The sequence below is a fragment of the Ictalurus furcatus genome, chromosome 6, assembly GCF_023375685.1.
Source record: "Ictalurus furcatus strain D&B chromosome 6, Billie_1.0, whole genome shotgun sequence".
Taxonomy (NCBI): domain Eukaryota; kingdom Metazoa; phylum Chordata; class Actinopteri; order Siluriformes; family Ictaluridae; genus Ictalurus; species Ictalurus furcatus.
Window position 1 is genome coordinate 26,043,043 of NC_071260.1, and position 23,107 is coordinate 26,066,149.

Sequence of the window (23,107 nt, forward strand, 5' to 3'; positions counted from 1 at the left end):
TTATTTTATTTTATTCATTTTTTTTCCACTGTGTTCAAACAGTAGTGGCAGCTCAATATTTTACTGTTTCTCTGAAGTGTATTGGACAAGTTTCCATATAAAATATAAAGAGGGAGCACAAAGACCAAACACTTCTCGGCTATGGGTTTGATACACCACTTGAAAACACAGCATCTCGCTCAAAATGCACAAGACAGCAAAACAATAGAAGCAAAAAGTAAAGTTCCCGTGAGCACACCGACACCATCTGTACCCAATTTTGAAAAACACACAAAAAAAGAAAAACCTCAAAAAAAAAAAAAAAAAAAAAAAAAAAAAATCACAAACCACACTGGCAAAACAAATAAATGATCAACTTTTCTTTGTCAAGGACACTGGATTTTGCAGGCTAATGGAGCTTTGATACACAGTGCCTAGCATACACTATTATTCAGATTCACATCTTACAGAAATTGTACAACATAGAAAGAAATGCACAAAACATTGTGAAATAGTTTTTGTTATTTCATTGTACTGCAAAACACACACTTACCCACTTGACTAAATGACTACGTTTACAAGGACAGCTGCAATCTAATTATTGACCTTATTCTGAATAAGACAATATCCTGATTAAGATGTTTACATGAGTTGCTTTTAAAATATTCCTTTCATGTTCCTGTTTTAAATGTTATAGAACATAGATCAATTAACGGCACACGTCATTACGTCCCCACGCCACGCCGTCCGACGTTCCCTCCAGAATTTCACGTATCGACATACAGTTGGTCTTCGTTATGGTACTGAATACAGTTTTGGGTGTTTTTATTTTTAATTTTACGAAAGCTTCAAGTGCAGTTAATTATTTGTCATGCTATACGTGCAAATAGATGACTGCTTGAAGCTGTGGGCTGCGTCCCAAACCACGTACTTACCTACTATATAGTAGCCGAGATACATGTATTTCACCTACTATATAGCAGGTAAGTGTGCGGCTTGGGACGCAGCTGTGCTCTCTTGTTTGCCGCCAAACAGTTGAGCACTGCTGTGTGTGTACGTGTCCTGTCGCAAAAATGCAGATTAAGGTAATAAAAAAATTGCTGTTTACATGCTAGTTTCTTAATCAGAGTATTGTCTTAATCAGGTCAATATTAGGCTAATATTGGATTATTGTTGTCTGTGTAAACGTACTGACTGTTAGGAAGTTGCGCACCTAACATAAGGCTACATTTACATGCACATCAGTATGCAGATATTAAGCGGGATTTAGCAATAGTCTAATTAGCGTCGAGTCATGTAATGCCGCAATCCGATTGCCTGATTCAGATTAAGACAATATTCTGATTCCCACCCCTGGAATATGCCCGTTTTAATCGGAAGATTGATGCATATAAACACCTTAGTCAGAAAATCCACTGAATGCTCAGTCCACAAGGAATTGTGGGTGCTCACAGATGCTATGCTGTAGGCTAGGTATTTAGGAATGGCAACTCAGGCATACTTACAACCACCATGTTAACAGGAACATTCCGATGCCTGTACGCATATAAACATCATAATCGGAATATTGCGGAAACCCGAAATTAAACTTTAAACGGAATTTGATGTGCATGTAAACACAGCCACTGATACACTTCTAAGACATGCTGAAAATGATAAATATGCACCAAAAATGATAAACACGCACACCATTTTACACCAACACCTTCACAGACGCAAGCTTTATGCCGCATAGCAGCGCAAACCTCAGCTACAACATTCACAAAACGGCTGTTTTCAGTGCCAAGGCAGGCAATCTGGCACACACCCAACCCAACCTACTCACTTTGCCTGCTTTCCCATCATCTGAAAAAATAAGCTGCGTGTTTAGCCGTGTGAGTTATGAGCTTCTGGAACCTGCTACAATTAGAAGAACTGATTGGCGTTTTTAAACAAGTGAGAATAAATGTTTTGATCAATAAAACATTCGGCTTTCGCTGCAGGCTCTCTTTATTAAGCCGTCAGTGTTGATCTAGCTGTGAAGGTGAGATAGTAAACAATGTTTTATTGATACGCTCCTATTATGAAGAAAGCCAAATGGACTATTTCAGTATGTGATGCGAAGAAAATGGGAAACGGCACTGCTGCATGCATGAGACAATTCGGAAGCAACACTACGGCCTTGATTCTTGTTCACACTGTGTGTAGGGAATTTATCTTCCCGCTCCCAGAAGCACGTTCAGGGAAAAAGAAAAAGGGCTCCAGTATGCTAATATTCATTCCGTGCACAATCACTCGCTCTCTCCTCGCACTTTATCTGAACCTGAGAGATAACGAGTGTGAATTGGTGTGCACTTTTTTTTTTTTAGAACCTGCTGCTAAAATGAAAGTTCCTGTTATCTTTCACTTTGCTCCTCAAATCCTTTACAAATATCGTAACAATCCAGACCCCCCCCCCCTCTTTTTTTTTTTTTATCTCTAACTGCTGAGGTTTGACTGATAAAAAAGTCAATAAGTAGACAGAAACTTCAGTCAGGTCTATGTTTACCCATGTCCCGGGTCTTATTCCTGTAAATCACGCTGGCTCTCACTCCCTTAGAAAACATTCACATTTCGTAGTTTGCCTTATGTGTGATTTCTGAGTGAAGGTGTGGAAATTAACTAAATGTGTGGGGTTTTTATTTATTTTTTTTTAAAAAAAACTTACCAGTATGAGTAGCGTGGGTCGTTGGGCATGCAGTGGTTGAGGCTTCTCTGGGCCAGAGCTTTCTTCTTATTCAGCACAAACTCCTGAAGGCGCATCTTCACCTCTGTGCTCGCCACCGCACCTGCCAATCACAGAGCACTGCTCATTAACAGGCCCCACCTACTACACTAATGCCACGTTTATACAGGGTGTCCCAAAAGTCTCCGTATATAGGAGAAATGAACACTTTTGAGCAAAATGTCTTCCAACAATTTTCATTACATTATTAGATTTTATTATTTCTTTTACAAACAGGCTTTAAGAACGTCTTTGACAAAAGAAGAACGTATTGAAATCATTCTCATGGCTGGATCAGGAAGCTGTCGCAAGGTTGCGATGGACTTTGACAGGAAACATGGCGGGCACATCACACACGGCACTGTTGCCAAACTCATTAACAAATTCAAAAAGACAGGAAGTGTTGCGGACCATCCACCGACGGAGGCACAACCGACGTGGTGCTGGCGTAAATAGTCCTCTATGTATGGAGACTTTGGGACACCCTGTAGTTAAGATGTTTTATCAGGTTACTTTAATTATAGGAAGATGGTGTAGTTCATCCTCTTGATATTTTCACAGACCACAGTTTGAAGTCTGCTTTGTTTTGATTGTTGCTATTGGAGCATTTATTTATTTTTACAAGTATGAGTAAATGAGCATGGTAACGATATAATATTGATACATGGAACAATACCCTTATCAATATCACTATCAATGCATCTCTAGTTTTAATATTTTTGCATATACACCCATCTCCAAAGCGCCCAAAGTGTGTTCTCAGTGCTAAATACCTCCACTGACTCATATACAAACTACAACAGCTACTGCCAGGAAAATCATTAGCTTAAATAATCACTTTTCCCATGCTCAGACTCGGTTATAAAAACATGCCAATCTCAGTATTCATGAAATAACTGCTATTCATCTGTATTTCATGTGCGCGGTGACGACGTTGTGAAGTCAAGTTTGACTTGTATGATTAAAAAAAAAATAAAAAATACAAAAAATAATCACTTTGGATATTTGATGGTGCAATGCAAGAGCCATTTTGTTTGCATGCAGCATGGGTGGATAAGGTGTCTCATGGTTCTCTATAGAGCTACATAATGAAGCACTGTGGTCCTCATCTGGTGACGTTAACGTGAAAGCATGGCCCTGTAATAAACCTCTTGGCGGAAGTGTTTAGAACACAGCATCATTACAACCTCACTGAAACGCACGGGTGATGACTGGCAAAACATTTTCCATTTGAAGATGAATGAAGTGTAGCCTTTTTTCACCAAAACAGCAAGTGCACATGATCACTCTATAATACGAATGATGCACCATGATGGAATCGGCTGCTACAGTTACTATCCCTTTCCTGTGTCGGAACGTTAAGGTACAGCTTTACCTATGATTGTCATTATAACGCGCGGACAGGAGATTGGAGATCCTTCCAAAAATGCAACTTAAACATGTCCTTACAGAAAACTTCAAGTCAACAATTATATTTAAGCAAGGCGCAGTTATATTGAATAACAGCACGGCTGTGATTCGGCTGTAGGCACGAGCCCGCAGAATATTGAGTGAGATCGCGAGAGTGATACTGCTTTTATACAACAGTTTTATAAACCAGAAATTAATATTGAGTGTCATATTTTAGACCCAGTATGTCCTAAAGTTTTCTTTATCTTTGTTCCGCTAGAGGAAACGATCCCGAAGAAGCTAGACTCACTTTATAGTACGTCAGCTAGCTGGAAAGGCAGCTCCGGTTGATTTGTAACATTTGTACAGTCAAGTGATGCACACAGCGAAAAGTCCCAGTGCAGCTATACGAAATATAGGCAATCTTGGAACACCACTCGTCCAATCAAATTAGTGGGCTACAACGAAGTGTTGTATAAATGGTTTTTAATCTGTTTGTGTGGTTGTCTGACATACGAGTCCACGTTTAGGTTTTTAATATAGAAACGATAACATATTAGATCAAGTGCATTAATATATGCCGATCAGCCATAACATTAAAACCACCTGCCTAATATCGTGTACAGTAAGTTCCACTTGTGCCACTAAAACAGCTCTGACCCGTCGAGGCATGGACTCCACAAGACCTGTGGCGGTGTGCTGTGGTATCTGGCACCAAGACGTTAGCAGCGGATCCTTTAAGTCCTGTAAGTTGCTATAGTAGGTGGGGCCTCATCCCACATCCCACAGATGCTCGATCGGATTGAGATCTGGGGAATTTGGAGGCCAAGTGAACACCTTGAATTCTTTGTCATGTTCTTCAAACCATTTCTGAACAATTTTTGCAGTGTGGCAGGGCTGCTGAAAGAGGCCACAGACATTAGGGAATACCACTGCCATGAAGGGGTGTACTTGGTCTGTAACAATGTTTAGGTAGGTGGTACGTCAAAGTAACAACCACAGGAATGCAAGGACCCAACATTTCCCAGCAAAACACTGCCCAGAGCAACACACTTCCTACACTGGCTTGTCTTCTTCCCATAGTGCATCCTGATGTCCCATACGCAGCCAGTTGTGATGCACTGTGTGTTCCGACACCTTTCTATCATAGCCAGCATGAACTTTTTCAGCGTTCTGTGCTACAGTAGCTCCTCTGTGGGATCAGACCAGATGAGCTAGCCTTCACTCCCCACACACATCAATGAGCCTTGGGCGCCCGTGACCCTGTCACCAGTTCACTGGTTGTCATTTTTTGGACCACTTTCGGTAGGTACTAACCCCTCCATACTGGGAACACCCCACAAGTCCTGAGGTTTTGGAGACGCCCTGACCCAGTTTTCTAGCCATCACTATTTGGCCCTTGTCAAAGTGACTCAGATACTTACGCTCAGCCATTTTTCCTGCTTTCAACACTTCAACCTCGAGAACTGACTGTTCACTTGCTGCCTAACATATCCCACCCTTTGACAGGTGCCATTTTAACAAGATAATCAATGTTCTTCACGTCACCGTTCAGTGGTTTTAACGTCATGGCTGATCAGTGTAGACATTTCAGACATTACTGGCAACTGATGTCCGAACCAGTTTCAAACTCATCTGATTTGTCGAATGCTTTTAACAATAAACATCGTCAGACAGCAGCTTTACCGAAATCCGCCTGTAGATCTGGATACAAATTGTGCACGTCAGTGCGACGGAGGAAAAGAAAGCTCCCTGAGACAACATGATGAGGAAACGTCTTCTTCTGGGTATAATCCAGTATAATTTTCTATACATGTCCTTCCTTTTTTCTGAGTATCATGAAATACAGATAATGCAAATAAACCAAAAATTTAAGTTCCCTTAAAAATCGCTGAAGACACTAACCCCTTCCTCTACAGCGATCAGTAAAGCGCAGCGCAGTTTCCGTCAGGAAGGCACCTCAGTGGTTTTTGAGTAATACTAAGTTCACACTACACGACTTTCAGCGTTGGGAGATCGCTCTGCTGTTCACACTACACGACGTTCAGCATCGGCAGAAAGTTTTGTGGGTTTCCCTTCCAGACAGTGACCTCACCCCATGCCTTGCTCTCTCGTCTCGTAGCTCATAGCTCATCACTGCCAGCGACGACACATTTCACATTACGTTAATGGCATTTGGCAGACGCCCTTATCCAGAGCGACTTACATTTCTCGAATATATACAACTGAGAATTTGAGGGTTAAGGGCCTTGCTCAAGGGCCCAATAGTGGCAGCTTGGCAGTACTGGGATTTGAATTCACGACCATCCTGAACGTCTTAACCACTGAGCTACCACTGACCCCACCGCCGAGCTCTTTACACCACAGGATGTGTAGTTGCCCGACAGCTCCAAATATTTAGCATGCCAAATATCTGTGCAGCATCGCCGATGTCTCGGTGACGTGTCGTTGAGTAATTCACACAGCAATCGACTGCCGATTGGCGATTGTTCGCAGAGTTGCCGCCGACCAAAGGGTTTTTGTCTGTGAGCTCGGTGACTTGTAAATCGGGCTTAAAATCGTGTAGTGTGAACTAGGCTTAAGGTGTCTCCTCTTTAATGTCTCTCTAAAAGAGAGCGAATTCACAGAACAATACCGCAGAGACAGTCTCAGTTAAACAAAGCTGGGTGCTTATTTCTCTCTTTAAAGGAAGCGTGCCTTCTCACAGCTCTCGCTACAATTACCACCTTTCCCCATCACCTGCAAACAAGCCTCCAGAGACCTCTGCCAGCTTCACACACCCACTCACCAACCCACAAACTTCCGCCACAGGCAACACACACTCGCAGCCAGCATCAGGTGAGCAAAATCTCAGGTGGCAGAAAGCGAGTGATCAGCAGTAGGAGTAGTGAGGAGGAGTGTGCTTTGTAATCTCAGTGCCTCACTGGGACCTGGAGGCTACACTGGGACTTTCACTGACACACGGCTCAGAGGATTCTTGGGTTCGCACTACAGCTGTGACGAGGATGGGAATTAAAGTGACGAATACACACTGAAACCCAAATCAGAGGCTGCTGAGATCGGTCTCGTTATCAGCAAGAGAAAAACAAAAAAAATAAAACAAACACAACCTCATCAACCTCTGCTTTGAGATCCAGTAATATGTTATAGTTTCATTTTTCTCTTCTAGTCATACACATGTATGAATCTCTTTGGCTGCTGCACTCAAGTACACACACCACAAGGACTACTGAGCGCTGGCATGCAAAATGCTTTTCTTGTACATGAAAAGAAATCGCTCCATTCCAGACTGTACTTGTAATCAAAAAAGAAATCCAGAGAGGAAGCAGTAAAATAAAGTACATACTTGACAGCATTCAAAACAGTGCTACTATGAATGCAGACTTTAAACTGCTTTCACTCGGCCCACGTTGGACATTTTTTACTACATTCTTTTGAATGTCCATGGAATAAAATAAGATATCAGATGCCACGAGTGTACCTTCTGCCATCATTTACACATTTGAATGGCCGTGTAATACGAAGCGATATGATAACATGAAATTAAAAATGACCTTATATGGCTACGGGCATTGTTTCAACTCAGGACAGCTGTCATTTGCTGCTACTATAATCAAGCAGCTGTTTATATTGTGTTATGTCAAAAGATTAATTTCTTTGGTTTTAAATGAAAAAAAAAAAAAAAAAAATATATATAATAGTGATAGTATTCATTTTTACAAAATGTACCTGTAATCGGATTACTTTGTTTTTTGACGCAACTATAACGGATTACATTTATCAGTTTTTGGCATCCTGATTACATAACGCTGTTACATGTATTCCGTTACTCCCTAATCCTGCTCATCAACAACTCTCCAGACTGTTCCCAGGAAATCAGATATCAGCAGCCCATGCTGGCATCAACAACCATGCCACGGTCAAAGTCAGGGAGATCAAACGCTTGACATGACTTTATGTATTGCGCTGCTGCCACATGGTTGGCTGATGGGGTGAATGCATAAAGTAAGTGTACAGCTGTTCCTAATAAAGGGGCCGATGCGTATAATAGCATTATAACGCAACAGGTTATTATTATAATGTGTAGTATGCAACGTGATAGATGTGTACGAGTGTGTGTGTGAGAGAGAGAGAGAGAGAGAGATACTACTTACTCTCCTGGCCACGCTCCTTGTTTTTGAGCAGCTGCAGTTTCTGCTCACGCTGCTGTTTCTCCAGCTCCTGCTCACGACGATGCCGCTCCAACTTCCTCTGGTGCTCCAGCAGCTCCTGCTGATGCTTCATAGCCAACAGCTCCTGCTGATGCTGAGACGGACAACACACGCTTTCAGTACATCACACTCCGCTTTTCTGTGTGACTAAGCTAACCACAATACTGCAGCAAAAAAAAAAAAAAAAGTGTGTTCATTCTCCACAATCAAGCAGCATAAATACCAACATTCAAGGAGAAGTTGTATTGTTAAAGACAGGAGCAGAGCGGGTTTGTAGCTATACAAGTGATTAAGTCTGCTCTCTCTAGCTTAGTGGAAGTAACATTGCCTTTTACAGGCAGACCTGAGCTCTGCACTCTGCCCGCCATCCTCCTGAGATGTGGCCCTTCGGCTTGTTTAGCACTATAAATAGCTGCAGAGGTGTGCTGAAGGAGCGCACAAACTTGTGGCTGCTGACAGATACTCGGCAAAGTTCGACACAACACAGAGCAAACACTAAGAGGATGACTGGAGAAAAAACACTACTGCTGCTGTGGAAAAACGCTGGGCGAGGATGCCCGGTTTTCACCTCGCTCTCACAAATCTATTAAATCAGTAGGATTTGAACTCACATCCTTTCCAGAAAATTAAACACTGAGCTACAAGTGAGCTGTACCCAGGGTTTTCCCAGCCACAGAAAGGCTTAGGTTCCACACATAAGTGTTAATGCCTTAAGCTGAATGACGGTAAAATGCGTTTAGGTGTCCTATCAGAACGAATGTGAAAACAACGGTGAAAGTTGACCGGCCAATCAACAACCAGTGTTTAGACAAACGTTTGTGTGATTGGCATGTGACACATGCTAATCGCTAAGCTAAACAAACAGCTGATTGGATATTTCTCTGTACCTTCGACTCAGGATGGTAGTTACAACCATCGACTCGGATATGCAGAATAATCAGCATTAAAACTAGTGAACCCAACCATTTGATAGAACTTATTTATGGCACGTAGGATTCAGTGCCCTTGTGTGCATCAAATCAAAGTAGTAATCTGTACAGGCTTGTAACCCGTCCTGGGCATTCGGGGCTGTAGCCCTGAAGATTTTTTTTCTTTAGCCCTGAATAATTCTCCACTTGGAGCTGTTCATCACTATGTAACTGAAAGTCAGAAAAAGAAGACGGCGGGGATGTAATTTTGTATCTTCGGTGAACAGTGTTGTATTTTATCTTCAGTGAACGGAGGCAAGACCAATCAGACAGGAGTTACAGGAAAATACATGGAAATACTCGTGCCGTATTGGCTCTCCATTCTGCCAAACACAGTGGGTGTGTCTCACTAGCTCATGAATCAGTATATCGTGGACAAGAGTTGGGGCGCTGGCGAAGAACCCTGGCTCACGACACATTGGGACACTGATAACTCAATTTCCGGCGACATGACTACGTACTCGTGTTGTAAAACGTCACCATAAAAATATTTACGTTTTATATGTACTTTAAATTTGTTAATCACATCACACAAGACTTCAAGGAGGATCGTAGGGTAATGGATTGAAAAAAAAAAAAAAAAAAAAAATCATTAAATACTTAAAAGCTGTTAGACACAAACAAACCATATATAGAACGTCACAAAGTTCAAATCGCAAATGTACGTAATCAGTTGAGAGCCAAAACAACGATGACAAGCTACTTACATTCCTAGACGAATTTGCCTGAGAGTTTGTCCGGCATTTTTTTCGAGCTGAGAGCGCTAAGAAAATATGACATCATTACCAGTAAGGGAGCATAGTAAACATCGATGCTCCCTGGTTTTTGTGGTGCATTGTGGGATTTTTTTTTTTAGGGAGTGAACGTTTCAGTGCACTGGAAGGATTTTGAGATTGACACAGAACCTAAAATGGCTGACTCCCTGATCAGTGCCCTGAGTACTGAACTAGTGGAGCTGATGGAGACACACCCTGTCAGTTATTGTGAGGGGAAACGGATATACGCTGACGTTTTTAACCAGTAAATGGGTTGAAACTGAAACACTAACATCCTCTCATGTTAAGCAGGAAAACAAGGTGTGTAAATGTCTATATGAGTTCCAGGTTTCATCAACATGATATGAGCAGGGCATAAAGAAAGAGAACGCACTCTGCATGGCACTGTAGCGGCTAAACCCATACAACGCTAGCTTAGCTGTGCCTCCTCTTGTCCGTCGACACCAAACTAGCCTAGTGTCGTGTTAGATTTTATCGCGCCAGTAGTCCTGCGAACAGCGATGACATCAGAGGAGGAGTTTCATGATCAATCCAACTTGTCCAATGTTCACACTGTTAAGCAATCAGCCCTCACATGCAAGAAAAAAAAAAAAGAGCAAGGAAACAGTCTATTTAGAAGTACTTTTCGGAACGGTTTTCGATGGAGGAGAATCTGGACTCGGCCAGCTAACGCCCCTGGTAATCTAGACTGGATGTAAGAGCTGAGAGGAGATCTCCCGACTCTGATGCGCTGCAGTGCGACGCACGAGCCCAGTCCTCTCATTAGAGAAATGTCTCACTGAGAAATGTCTACATATAAAGAACCCACGAACGTGTCTCTTCCTTTTTGACATATAACAATTAAATAGGTTTATTATTATTATTATTATTATTATTATTATATTTCCGTTTTAATATTTCAAATACGTTGTGAGAATTTAGAAAATGGGGTCTCTGGCCAAAACAATTTGAGAACCCTTGCTGGAGTTACCACAGTGTTACACACAAACAAACACGCAACAACTAAACTCTAACTTTCACCCATATCTCTCCATCATATTCTTGTCTATAATTTATTACTCAGATCGAATTTTTAGCCCACAAACCCAACATATTTTCCTTCATTCATTTCAAAAATTTTCAAAGGGTTATGATTATACAAGGCCAGACCTGAATTTCCCTCTAACCTCTTTCATATCCTGCGAACAGCTCTTGGATCATCTCAGTTGTAATATTCGCTTCTATTCTTCTTGATATTTCTCTTATGACTCGGCCAGATGTCACACGCTGGCTTTTTCGAATCAGCTGTGCACACTGAGAGGCTGATGGCTCAAGTCTGAATTCTTTCTTTTGGGTCTTTTCAAGTTTTTTTTTTCCCCCCGGCTCTGCTGTGTCTGTGTGTTTTGATGCGGGATACCACGTTTAATTTTGAACATCTTGGAGTTCTTTTTCGGACTCGGAACGAACGAGCTGCAAACTCTGCCCATGTTTAAATACGCTGAACAACAGAAAAGAGCAACTTTACTTACTGATGATCAACAGTGAACCGATGGTGTTTGGACCAAATGCATTTTCAGTCATTTGTAAATGGAATATTATGACTGCACTACGTACGAGTGTAGATGACTAAGTTCTGGTTCAAGCAGCTGCAGATCGGCGCTGTGTGCAGTGACTGGTTGCAGTAACACAGTGCTGAAATAATAATAATAAAAAAAATAAAAAATAAAAAAACCGGCCTCCTTTCCTCTGGTACTCATCAACATGGCGTCACCACAAAAAGTGCAGGCACTACATCACTCAACACCCTCCATCCTTTCTCTGTCCACTGCTTGGGTTATTTATAGCCTGGACAGAAATACTGCTCTTCTATTGGCCAGAATTCTCACTGTGGCAACGCAGCAAAGCCGGTGATGTGCTGAGCTCATGGCTTCATGGAGTTTCCCAAGGACAGGGTTACCACAGCAGACCTCCTCTTTCCCTTCACCACACTGCACTCCTCGACACACTTCCCTTTCCACAGAACACTGCCATTAAGCCCAACACACACACACACACACACCTTTCCCACAGTACACTGGCCTTCTGCTGAGCACATTCCAGTCTGTAATCAAGAGCTTTATGTTGAGGCCTCACACAGCAAATCACTGACAGCAGCACAGATTCACGAAACCATAGTCTCTCTCTCTCTATCATCTCCTTTTCTTCTCTCCTCTCTTGTCTCTCTCTCTCTCTCTCTCATCTCCTTTTCTTCTCTCCTCTCTTGTCTCTCTCTCCCTCATCTCCTTTTCTTCTCTCCTCTCTTGTCTCTCTCTCTCTCTCTCTTTCACATACACACACACACACACGAGAGGGTGACAAACACACATGCACAACAGAGAGAGACAAATGCATACACACAAACGCAAAACAGAGAGAGAGACAAACACACACAGAAGACACACACACACCCCTCTTGCTGAAGCTAAACACGTGCATGGGACTTTCAGACTACTGCCATACACAAACTCTAAACACACGAGAGAGAGAGAGAAACACGCACAGAACAGAGCGAGAGAGAGAGAAACACACATAGAACAGAGCGAGAGAGAGAGAGAGACACACGCAGAACAGAGCGAGAGAGAAACACACACAACTGAGAGAGACACACACACACACACAGAACAGAGAGCGAGAGAGAGAGAGAGCGAGAGAGAGTGAGACACACACCTCTCGCTGCAGCTAAATACATACATGACACTGCTTTCACACTATATACACACACACAGCAGAATATATAGCCTAAAGACACACAAACAACATGCACACGCAGTGGCAAAACCCCACACCCGAACACAGCCACACAAACTTGTCACTATAAAAATACTACTGTAGCTATATAAATTAATAACAGCTATGCAGCAAGATCTATTCAAAATCCCACTGTGTCCTCCTTAATAAAAATCTGATTAAGTCATGGGGTCTCCATTACTGCAGACTCTCCATCCAAGAGGGCGTGCCTCACCTTAATGTGCTCCTGCAGCTGGGCTTCGTGTTGGCGTGAGAGCTGCTCGTGCTGCCGCTGGAACTCGGCAATGAGCATCTGCCTCTGGATCTGTTGCTTCTGTTTGAGTGCCAGGAGCTCCTGCTGCAGCTGCTGCTCCCCAGACACGGGCAAGTGCTGCTGATCCACACGCAGATCCATCGGGATGGCAGCAGGGGGAACGGCAACAGGCAACACCGCACTCACATCAACTACACACAAACACACACACACACACAGAATATGGATCAATACCTACAGTGCAATATTCCAGTTGCAGCAAAGCTATGTGAAAACATCAATACCAGAACTGAGCTGGTGGGTGTGGCCTAATATTTTAATGACCATGCTTGACTGACAGTCCTTCCAGAGACTCCTATGCTGCAATGCATGACAGCAGAAGCAAGGAAAGGCGAGAAAAGTCTCTTGCATAAGTATTCACCCGCTTGAACTTTTTCACATTCTGTAGTGCTACAACCTGGAACTGAAATGGATTTCACTGGGATTTCATGACGTGAATCTTCAAAAAAATAAATAAATAAATAAATCACCAACGGCCTCCATGAAACGGAAACTCCTGACAGAGTTTGAGAAATTTTGCCAAGAATAATAGACAAAAATATCAGGATCAAGATGTGCACACCTGATAAAAATATATTCCAGAAGACAAAAGGTGGTAACTATTGACTAACGACTATAGACCTGACTATTGTAAAATAAACAAAAAACTGTTAAACTGAGTGTGATGATACTGTTCTTTAATATCTATTATGATGATTATATGTGTAGACATATATATATATATATCCCAGCCATACCTGGGGGCGAATACCTATGCACTATGTGTAAGTAACCTTTGTGTTATGATAAAATATTTCGAACCTTAAAATGTAAGATATACTGAGTCAAACATGAAAAGGCCCAAAAATAAATAAATAAATAAATAAATAAATAAGTAAGTAAGTCAATTTCAGGTCCTGGTTGAAATAATACAAAATACAAAAGGGGGTGAATACTTATGCAAGTATTCACTGTGGACACTGTACATATATGAATCAAATACTGAATGATCATAGCGTTCCTTTCCAGCACCACGATACAGAAGTTACACAGGCGAACCTTGCGATTTGTTTTTCGGTAGAGTTCAAGTAAAGGCAATTTTCAGTGAAAAGGAGAAAATTCTGATGAAGTAAACGCATTATTCAAATTATGTGCGGCATACCGAGGCCCACAAGACCAACGCTGACCTGATTAAAAAGCAATCACCGATTTGCGTCCCCTGGGGCTGAACTAAAAGCCCAAATTCATCAAAGAGAATTCAATTAGCAATCACATAGCGATACGTCAGTGCTCTTAAACACTAATTACAAACGAGCGGCAAGGAATGGATGTTTTAAGGACAGGTAAGAACCTCATGCAAGTCTTCTGTAAACAGACTATCCGCATGGAATAAAGATGATGATGCACAGACTTGTACTGACGTCTATTTACCAGGCAAACACATTAATCCGAGTGCAGTTAGACCACGGTGAAGCGCACACAGCTCAGATATGCAGTTAATAACCTCAATAAGGCTGATCGAGACTGCGCAAACATGTTAAATACTAGAATATTCGTGATTCTGGTACCAATTTGTTGGCTGGTGCTGTATCTTCTTGACTGCTGTGAGAAGTTAGTGGTTGTGTGCCACACTGATGTCATTGCTAGCACAGTTACAGTGGTGTTTAACAGGAGAAGCTTTGTTTTATTAGGTGCTAAACTGTTAAAAGAGCGAGTTTGACGTGCAATATCATATTAATGAGAAACTCAACGTAGCAGTAGTAGGGACACAAAACGGTGGATGTGTAGCACCTAAATCCAAAGCAGCTCCAGTATACCACGTAGCTGTGCTGAGATTTGGCTCGGCTAGTTAGCGATCGACGAGATCACGAGTGTGATGGTGTTGACGCGGGTATTAGCGTGAAAGTTGAAGCTCTAGAACTTTATCTGTCTGAGCAGAGTGCACAGATAAAGAGGTGAGACGGCTTGAGCAAGCTGTGAAAATGTTGATGAAAAAGGTTTCAACCAAAAACTCAGATGATCATGATTAAATAAATATTCGGCACAACTGAAGCCATCATGTACTGTGAAGGTTCTATATTATCCAGCTGTTCAGGGTGGATTCTCTTCCCTCTAAAGAGTCAGGCCTGTGAGACTGCTTCAGGACGTCACACACTGCTCTCAGCCAGCTCAGAAATGACCAGAGACCCCGAAGCCATGCCAAGATCAGGGTCACAGCCCTTTTTTTGTAATAGCGCAGGGGAGAAAATGATCCATTCATTCCTTATGACTTAATAAAACCATATTCGTGACGCAAAAGCGGCCTCACAAAGGGTTCATTGAGTCACGGGGCCTGGAAGAAGTCGACCGCACTCGGCTGGACAGGAAGCCGAAAATGAACGACTTCCCTCGGATATGCTTTGAATGAGAACGTTTTTGCGCTTTTTCGAGACAGGCAAACGCTTGCTTTCTTCTGCTCGAGCTCAAATCCCAACAAAGCCAAGCAAGCAAACCAAAACAAACAACTATTAACACTAATTAACGTGCCAGTTAGCTCCCCGCGGCACAGACGGCCCAACAAAAAACCTCTAATTAAACAACTTTGGTGAACATCAGCGTAGTCTTTTTCCAAACAATACGTGGGAAAGGGGCTGGAAACGTAGTAGTAAATAGTAGCTGTCGAAAACTGTTTCTCTCTGTGCATGGCAATGAAATCGCACTCAGAGGTGCAGCACCTATGAATCACACACATCAGAGTCACATTTGTTTCCTTCTGGGTTATTGTTTAACGACGTGTGTAAATGTTTTGGTGTAATTATTAGTTAGACCATCATCCAGCAGCACTCAAGAGTTTAAAGTCTGCTTGAGAGCCACTATTTGATTCTGTACTTGGACGTATTTCCTTGTGAAACAGGAAGTCAGGGAGAGAGCTTGTTGAAGGGCTCGACTGATTTCCACAGCAGCCAATAGCTTTCTAGAATCAGCCACACTTCCCACCCTCTCTAACCAGACTGAATCATAAGAGGCCACAACTTTAAATAGAGCTTGCTTTTTCTTTTTTTAACTCTGTAGGAGTTAAGCCGATTAGCCATTGTGACTTTATGATTCAAGGGCGTACATTTCCAGCCAAATTAACATCTTGATCTTATGACAGTCTCATACGCACAACAGCTGTATATGAAACTGGATATCGCAGCACAAACACCAGCAAAGCTAGTGCAGTGCGCAACAGCTGTATGTGTCTGAGCCGAGATCAAAACTGTGGAGCGGGATGAGCAGATTGTTTACGGAGGCGGGGCAAATGCAATATGAAAAGAATATGATTGGATACAAATTGGATGAGTTCAGAATGAATCCATCCATTTTCTGCACCACTTATCCTACGTGAGGCCGCAGGGAGCCTGAAGCCCATCCCAGGACACTCGAGGGACACCCTGGACGGGGTGCCAACCCATCGCAGGGCACAATCACGCACACACACCCATTCACACACTACGGACAATTTGGAAACGCCAATAAGCCTACAGTGTATGTCTTTGGACTTGGGGAGGAAACCAGAGTACACAGAGGAAACCCCCGAAACACGGAGAGAACATGCACACTCGGCCAGAGGCGGGAATCGAACCCCTAACCCCTGATACGTGAGGCAAACGTGCTAACCGCTAAGCCTCAGGATGAATCAAGCTAAAATAAGAATATCTACAAATCTATACATGCTCTTATCTCATTTGTATCTACAGTAGGGCTGGGTGATATGCCAAAAATAGATCACATTTCTACAATACACAACCTGTATCACGATATGAAACGGTTATAAACACTAATATGTATGTTTATTAATAATATTTTTTATTTACAATCTTAAAAGCACACAACGTTAACATCACATCAGCTGCTTATAGTCTGTTTGTAAAAAAAAAAAAAAAAAAAAAAAAAAAAAAAAAAAAAACACTTTTAAAAGTTATCACCATATCTCAGAAAAACTTATCCCAATATCGATATTATACCGTCATATCACTCAGCCCTAGTCTACAGGACCAGGACTTTAGCAACAAAAGCTTTAGCTATAAAGCTATGAAAAAAAATCATTTTGATTTCTTTAACACGTTAAAAAGCGCTCCCTCTCCCCTCCCCCTTCAGGATGAAGAGCGCTGAGGAAATTATAACCTCGGCGAGTGAACAGTGTTCCAGTTCCGGTGTGAGGAGAACGTCTGCAGGACTACACTGCTTAGTGACGCAACATGCTGTAGAATAAAAATAAAACCACATACACCGGCAAAGTTCAGCAAAAAAAAAAAATAATAAATAAGTGATTTGCTGACACTGTAACTCATAAAAACACACACACAGCAAACACTGAAAGATTGATTCAACAGTGTTGTGCATGTATCAGTCACAGCATGTACCTTAGCGGAGTGATGCATCATGGGAGCAGAAGATGGAAACTGCCTGCTGGTATGGGTCAGTGATCCATCACAGTTAAGGCGAGCTGTAGGTTCTTCAGTACGCACCACAATCAAGTGACCAGATTACAAAGATCTGCTAAATCCGATTTCTCTCTATCGTCTGTCGGCGTTTCCTCTCTGCGCGGCTCTCAGTGCTGCTTGCTGGCACGAGACTTCCTGTGCTCGTCCACCTGTCCGACTCCGGAGCTGCCCTAACCCACCCCCGTGGCCAGCACAGCTCCTTGCTCCAGTGACCCTGAAGCGGACTTGGGCAGTCAGCAGAGCTGTGTGTCTACTGTGACGTTAGCAAAGCCCCGTTTCTTCTAGAGTCATGCTCGGGATAACAGAGACATGTCTGTTCTCTAGCACAAACAATGGCCTTGTCATGCCACACACACGCGCACACACCCCAGAACAGCGAGTCCAGCCTGCAGGCTCTAACGTGTCGTCACTGTCATTATGGTCTTATGGTAGAAAAGTCTACACAAAGCTAGCACACAATCTACTCGAACAGAAAGCAAGAGAAAGCGAGTGTGCATGTGACTAAGAGTTTCACCCTACCGAAGAGACGGCGCTAAAAATAGCCTCCAGTGAACCTTCTAACTTATAAACATTGACATGCTTTTATGTTTCCCCAAAGACCTCGCTGCATCCGTACACAGAGTGCTTATTGATAGCAACGTTTCTTCACAAGTGAGAAGTACACCAGCAGTAGTAATATATGATCAGAGCAGTGCATCTTACACACAGATCTCGTGCACAGTGCAGCACTATACCAGTAAATACATGAATAAATAAATACTGAAATACTAAAATGGATCAGTATTAGAATAGATTTTATATCTCTGAACCAATCTGCTGCCCGGCGCTGACTAACAACGTACTACCGCTTCGGCCAACTCGCACGCATGTTACGTTACGGAGGATCATATTTCCACCTCACGCACGTCATTAGCTGAAAGATAACAAATAAATAATAAATAAAAAAAAGATAAGAAATAAAACACTTGGAAAAATAATCAACGGCGACCGTTTCGACGAACAAAGTCTTGCGCTCGAGTCTCCATCAGTGAACAGGTGAAAACATCAACACAACAGACTTCATGTGGAAACTGGAATGAATTTCCTGGTTACACAACTGCGCTTTTTGACCACACGGGGAATTTAATTAGAATCGCACTGAGATCCGGTGTCACTGAGATGCAGCTGGGATCCCTTTGGAGTCTGGTTCCTCTCAAGGTTTCTTCCTCATATCGTCTCAGGGAAGTTTTTTTTCCCTTGCCACCGTCACCTCTGGCTCGCTCATTAGAGATCCATTCATAAATGTCAAATTTATATCCTGAATGTGTTTTTTTCTGTAGAGCTGCTTTGGGACAACGTCCATTGTTCAAATCGCTGTACAAATAAAACTGAATTGAATTGGAGTGTTACAATTACCGTTATTTATGCAGTTATGTTCCAATAAAACACATCCCGATGTATTTTATTCCTCTCATACCACAGCAGTTTGCCAACGATTACCAGGATTTCTCAGCGTTTATTTTGTGATTGTTGCGGTCAAAAATGCTTGATTTTGCTTTGCGATTTGAGGAGGGGTTTTTTGCAAAAAAAAAAAAAAAAAAGTTGTTAATCGTTGTTAAACGGGACCTTTTAGCTGAACTCATGTTCGACGGCTTTCACTGAATGCGCGTTGTGATGACGTCACATGACGCATGTTGGCCCGAATCTGCAGAAAATCTGCGGTAATTTAGAAAAACTGCAGGCTCCTTGCTTGCTTCTGCGGTAATTTCTGCGATCGCAAAATGGTGAAATCCTGGAGGGACTGGATTACAAAGTATTCATTAAAGAGCGACACGCAGCACATAGTTTTTCTTGGTTTATAAGTGACATTCGATGTTGTGTTAGTTACTTCCAAAAATAAAAAATAAAAATATTAAAACGCAGCTTGTGATATTACCAAGAAACTGGAAGAGTGCAAACTTTCTCCTGAAGTCCTGAAGACTTTCCCATGGTGCACAACTTAACCTCCGTGCTGACACTGGAGTTTCCTTCCGTAAACGTTAAACAAACATCTCCTTACAGAAAGCTTCACGGCCCTTTGAATGAGTTACTATAAAACAATAACAGCCAGCATTACTGCTAGAGAAAATAAATCAGCACCTACTGACCGGTACGCCTGGGCCTCGTGCAACACTGCATTTATTACAGTAAAATATCGAAACAGTGATATTGATACTGAATTTTAAAAAAAAAACAACAAAAAAAAACCACCGCAATCTTTAATACTGCACATGGCAGAGTACATGCAAGCACGGGAGATTAATAACGACAAGCAAGAAAAGGGTCATGTGGTTTAACAGGGCTCTGCTCCTGAGAAAACACGAGTCTTGGGAACCACCGGGTGCACATTTCCCTCGGTATGCCAGACTCCTAAACAACCCCTATGCCCTCTGTGTCCTTTGAAACGGTTAAATAAAGAGCCCGTGCTGGCTGAAAGCGCCGTGATGAGGTCAGAATGACCTCAGCAGAGTTGCTGTGGCACAGCGGTGTGTGTAAACAGCTGGCTGGACTCCGCTGCAGGAACACACACGGTCTTACCGTGCAAAGCCAACGTGCCTGTCTCCTTACGTCAGCCAGGCAGCGCTGCTCAAAAGCCTCCTTTTAGCCCCAGCTGCACTGTAACAGCAGGAGCATGGGAACATTCAGTTATTCCACCGAGCTGCAGCCAGACCTGGCATCATCGGCCGTCAGCGCCTTCAGGCACCGGGTCTAAAAATGACGCAGGAATAAAACGGGTCATGCCGGTGCCTGGGTGGGGCAAGAAGGCATGTTTTTGGGATGTGGAAACAACTAGGGAGTGTGTGCGTGTGTTTAAGAGATCGTTCCATTTTCTGTGCTCACATGTGTTACACATTTATACTCATCATAGCCTGGAGAGAAGTTGGCCTGCTTCAGAGAAAACTCCTCTGTAGAAGCAGATGTCATGGTTATAAATATTAAATAAATAATTAAAAAAAGCACATTTTGCTTTTAGCTGTCTTATGCAACTCCACATCAATCAATACCACAGTTACTCATTTATACTTAAGCTCACATAAGCTTTCAAGAAGCACATCTATCTAACTGGCTCTTCAAGAAAATACCGGAAAATAGCCGTCATAAAAAACAAAACATCGCTGAGATTGCTAGCGCTGAGTGCTGGTTAAAAGCTCCTCCGTGTCTCTCGCCGGTCGTTCACCTGACTGCGCGCAGCTTTTCAAGCCTTCCAAATGCATTCCATTAATTCAACACAGTTCAATCCAGTGATCAATGAAGGCCAGGTTTACTCCAAACCCTGGAACGAATCCATGAGGAGCTCAGAAGCCGCGGTCATCGCTGCGAACCCCGGCCGCTCTGGCAGATGCGCTAGAATACAGGAAGGAGCTGTCTCTCTGTGAAGCCCTCAGACTCACCGCTGTACGCATAGGTGTGCTCATGCATACAGCCACAGTCTTAATCGTCCTCTGCTGCATTACACGCTGCCAAGCGAGACAAGCCACAGCAATCACTTCAACCATGTGGCAGCCAAAACAAACAGAGAAACACAGTGCGCACATGGTGTCTCTGTTACGCACACACACATACACAAACCTGCACATACACAGGTCTATAGACCGGGCCAACTAAGTACACAAAAGCTCAAATATAATTAAGCATGGAATGTTTACAGTCAACAAAAAAAAAAAAAAAAAAAAAGAAACTCCAGAGATACTGCTGTCAGGCAATTAGACGCTCCAATGGATGGACACTAGAAGAGCCAACGTGCCTAAGTGTCGTATCCGAGCACCACGCAGTGATTCAGTAGCGCGAATCAGTCGCTTCCTGTCCAAAAACCACAGTATCTCATGCCAGTGTTTCGGCTGAAGCAACATGCTTCAATAATCACGTTCAAATGAGGCAACATGGTGACGATACTGAGGGAAAAAAAATCAATAGGGCTTAAAAAAAAAAACAAACAAAAAAAAACCATTATGCTTAAGCTTTATTACATGGGCATTAAACTTTAACGCATGCATGCAGAAACACTGATTTAAAAAATAAAAAATTTTTACGTCAAATGTCTGATAATAATGAAGTATCTCTTGTGATTAGCAAACGTGGTAAACAGAACAGCTGTGCTTGAATTAGCTAGGTCCTTCAAACTACAAAAACAACTTCAAGCTTCTGTTATCGATTCGTGTCATTTTCTATTCTGATTGAAGAAAGTTTGCTTCAAGTCCCCATGAAATCAAAATGGAACTTTTGTGGCTTTTCATGTGAATATGTCAGCTTTAAGGTTAGCTATAAAAGCTAGTGCGCGCCAAAACAATGACAAAATTCGCATTTCGAAGATATAAGCGTTCAAAAATGACAGTTCAACAATTTCGATGACATCATTCTGCACTTCAGCTTCTCATCAGATGGTTCTGTCCAATCAAATGCTCTCTAGAATCTGAAATGTCCCGCCCCCAACATTATAAAAATCCATGCTACTACAAGGCTCGAAATTGTGGCCATTTGGGTCACGTATGCTCCGGAAATTTACTCTGTGCGACCTCAAAATATATTTGGGCGCGTTTGTGCGAGTGCAAATAATTGTTGTGGTGCGATCTGCTTTCATTTCTCTACAAAACGTTCGCTAATTACTGCACAGTATGTGTCTGCCGTGAGCAGATACAGCGACCGGTCCACCGTTCGTCACAGTGGCAGGCAGCCAATCAGCTTTCCGGAAAAATGAGTTAGCCAATGATATTTGAGACTACAGTCAAGCCTGTTGGCCCACCCACTGCTGACAAAAAGAAAAAGTATTTATATATATAAAAACAAACTGTAGCTGTGGTGCTCCTAAATTTTTAACTTGGGAGCACCAGTGCTACACGCTATTGACTATTTAAAAATGTGGGAGGAGCCACTCGCTAAGTTCCGTCCTGACTTCTTGTTACAGTGGAAATGACGTCAACACATCGTATAACGCTGAGCGTTTCGAGGCACTTCGTGGGGACTGTAATCCAACTACTCCTAGTTAATCCACAAACACTTTGAAAAATCACTGATTGAGAAAAGTACCTCATTAATGTTTATTAAACCTGCTATTGTTTAATAGCAGCGGTGGCTTAATGGTAAAGGCTGCTTATTTATTGGGATAATTATTGGGTTACTGATCAGAAGGTCGGGGGTTCAAGCCCCAGCACTGCCAAGCTGCCACTGTTGGACCCTTGAGCAAGGCCCTTAACCCCCTCTGCGCCAGGGGCGTGTATCATGGCTGACCCTGCGCTCTGACCCCAGCTTCCTGACATGCTGGGGTATGTGAAGAAAAGAATTTCACTGTGCACATGTATATGAGATCAATAAAGACTCATCATCATTATTGTACCTCACATGTGCCTTCTTAATCGCTGGTGATGGCGTGTTGGGGACGTCTCAGAGAAGTCCGATTAAATAAATTAACGGCAATGCACACAAAAGCTTGGGGAGGTTTCACTCTGTGTGACACGACTGTCACTGATTCTACAGTCTGATCTGGAAGGAAATCAGCCCCAG

General features: G+C 42.6%; 1 protein-coding gene across 5 annotated transcripts in view; it reads right to left on the reverse strand.

The window, feature by feature from the left end:
* The window catches only part of hdac4 (histone deacetylase 4), a 197,475-nt gene that overhangs the window by 67,190 nt on the left and 107,178 nt on the right, over positions 1-23,107 (reverse strand). For all 5 annotated transcript variants that reach the window (XM_053627354.1, XM_053627353.1, XM_053627352.1 and 2 more), the window contains 3 exons: positions 13,047-13,276; positions 8,266-8,416; positions 2,666-2,786 (listed from right to left, as the gene is read on the reverse strand). In XM_053627354.1, coding sequence (XP_053483329.1) covers positions 2,666-2,786; positions 8,266-8,416; positions 13,047-13,276 — 502 coding nt within the window. The remainder of the gene's footprint in view (positions 1-2,665; positions 2,787-8,265; positions 8,417-13,046; positions 13,277-23,107) is intronic.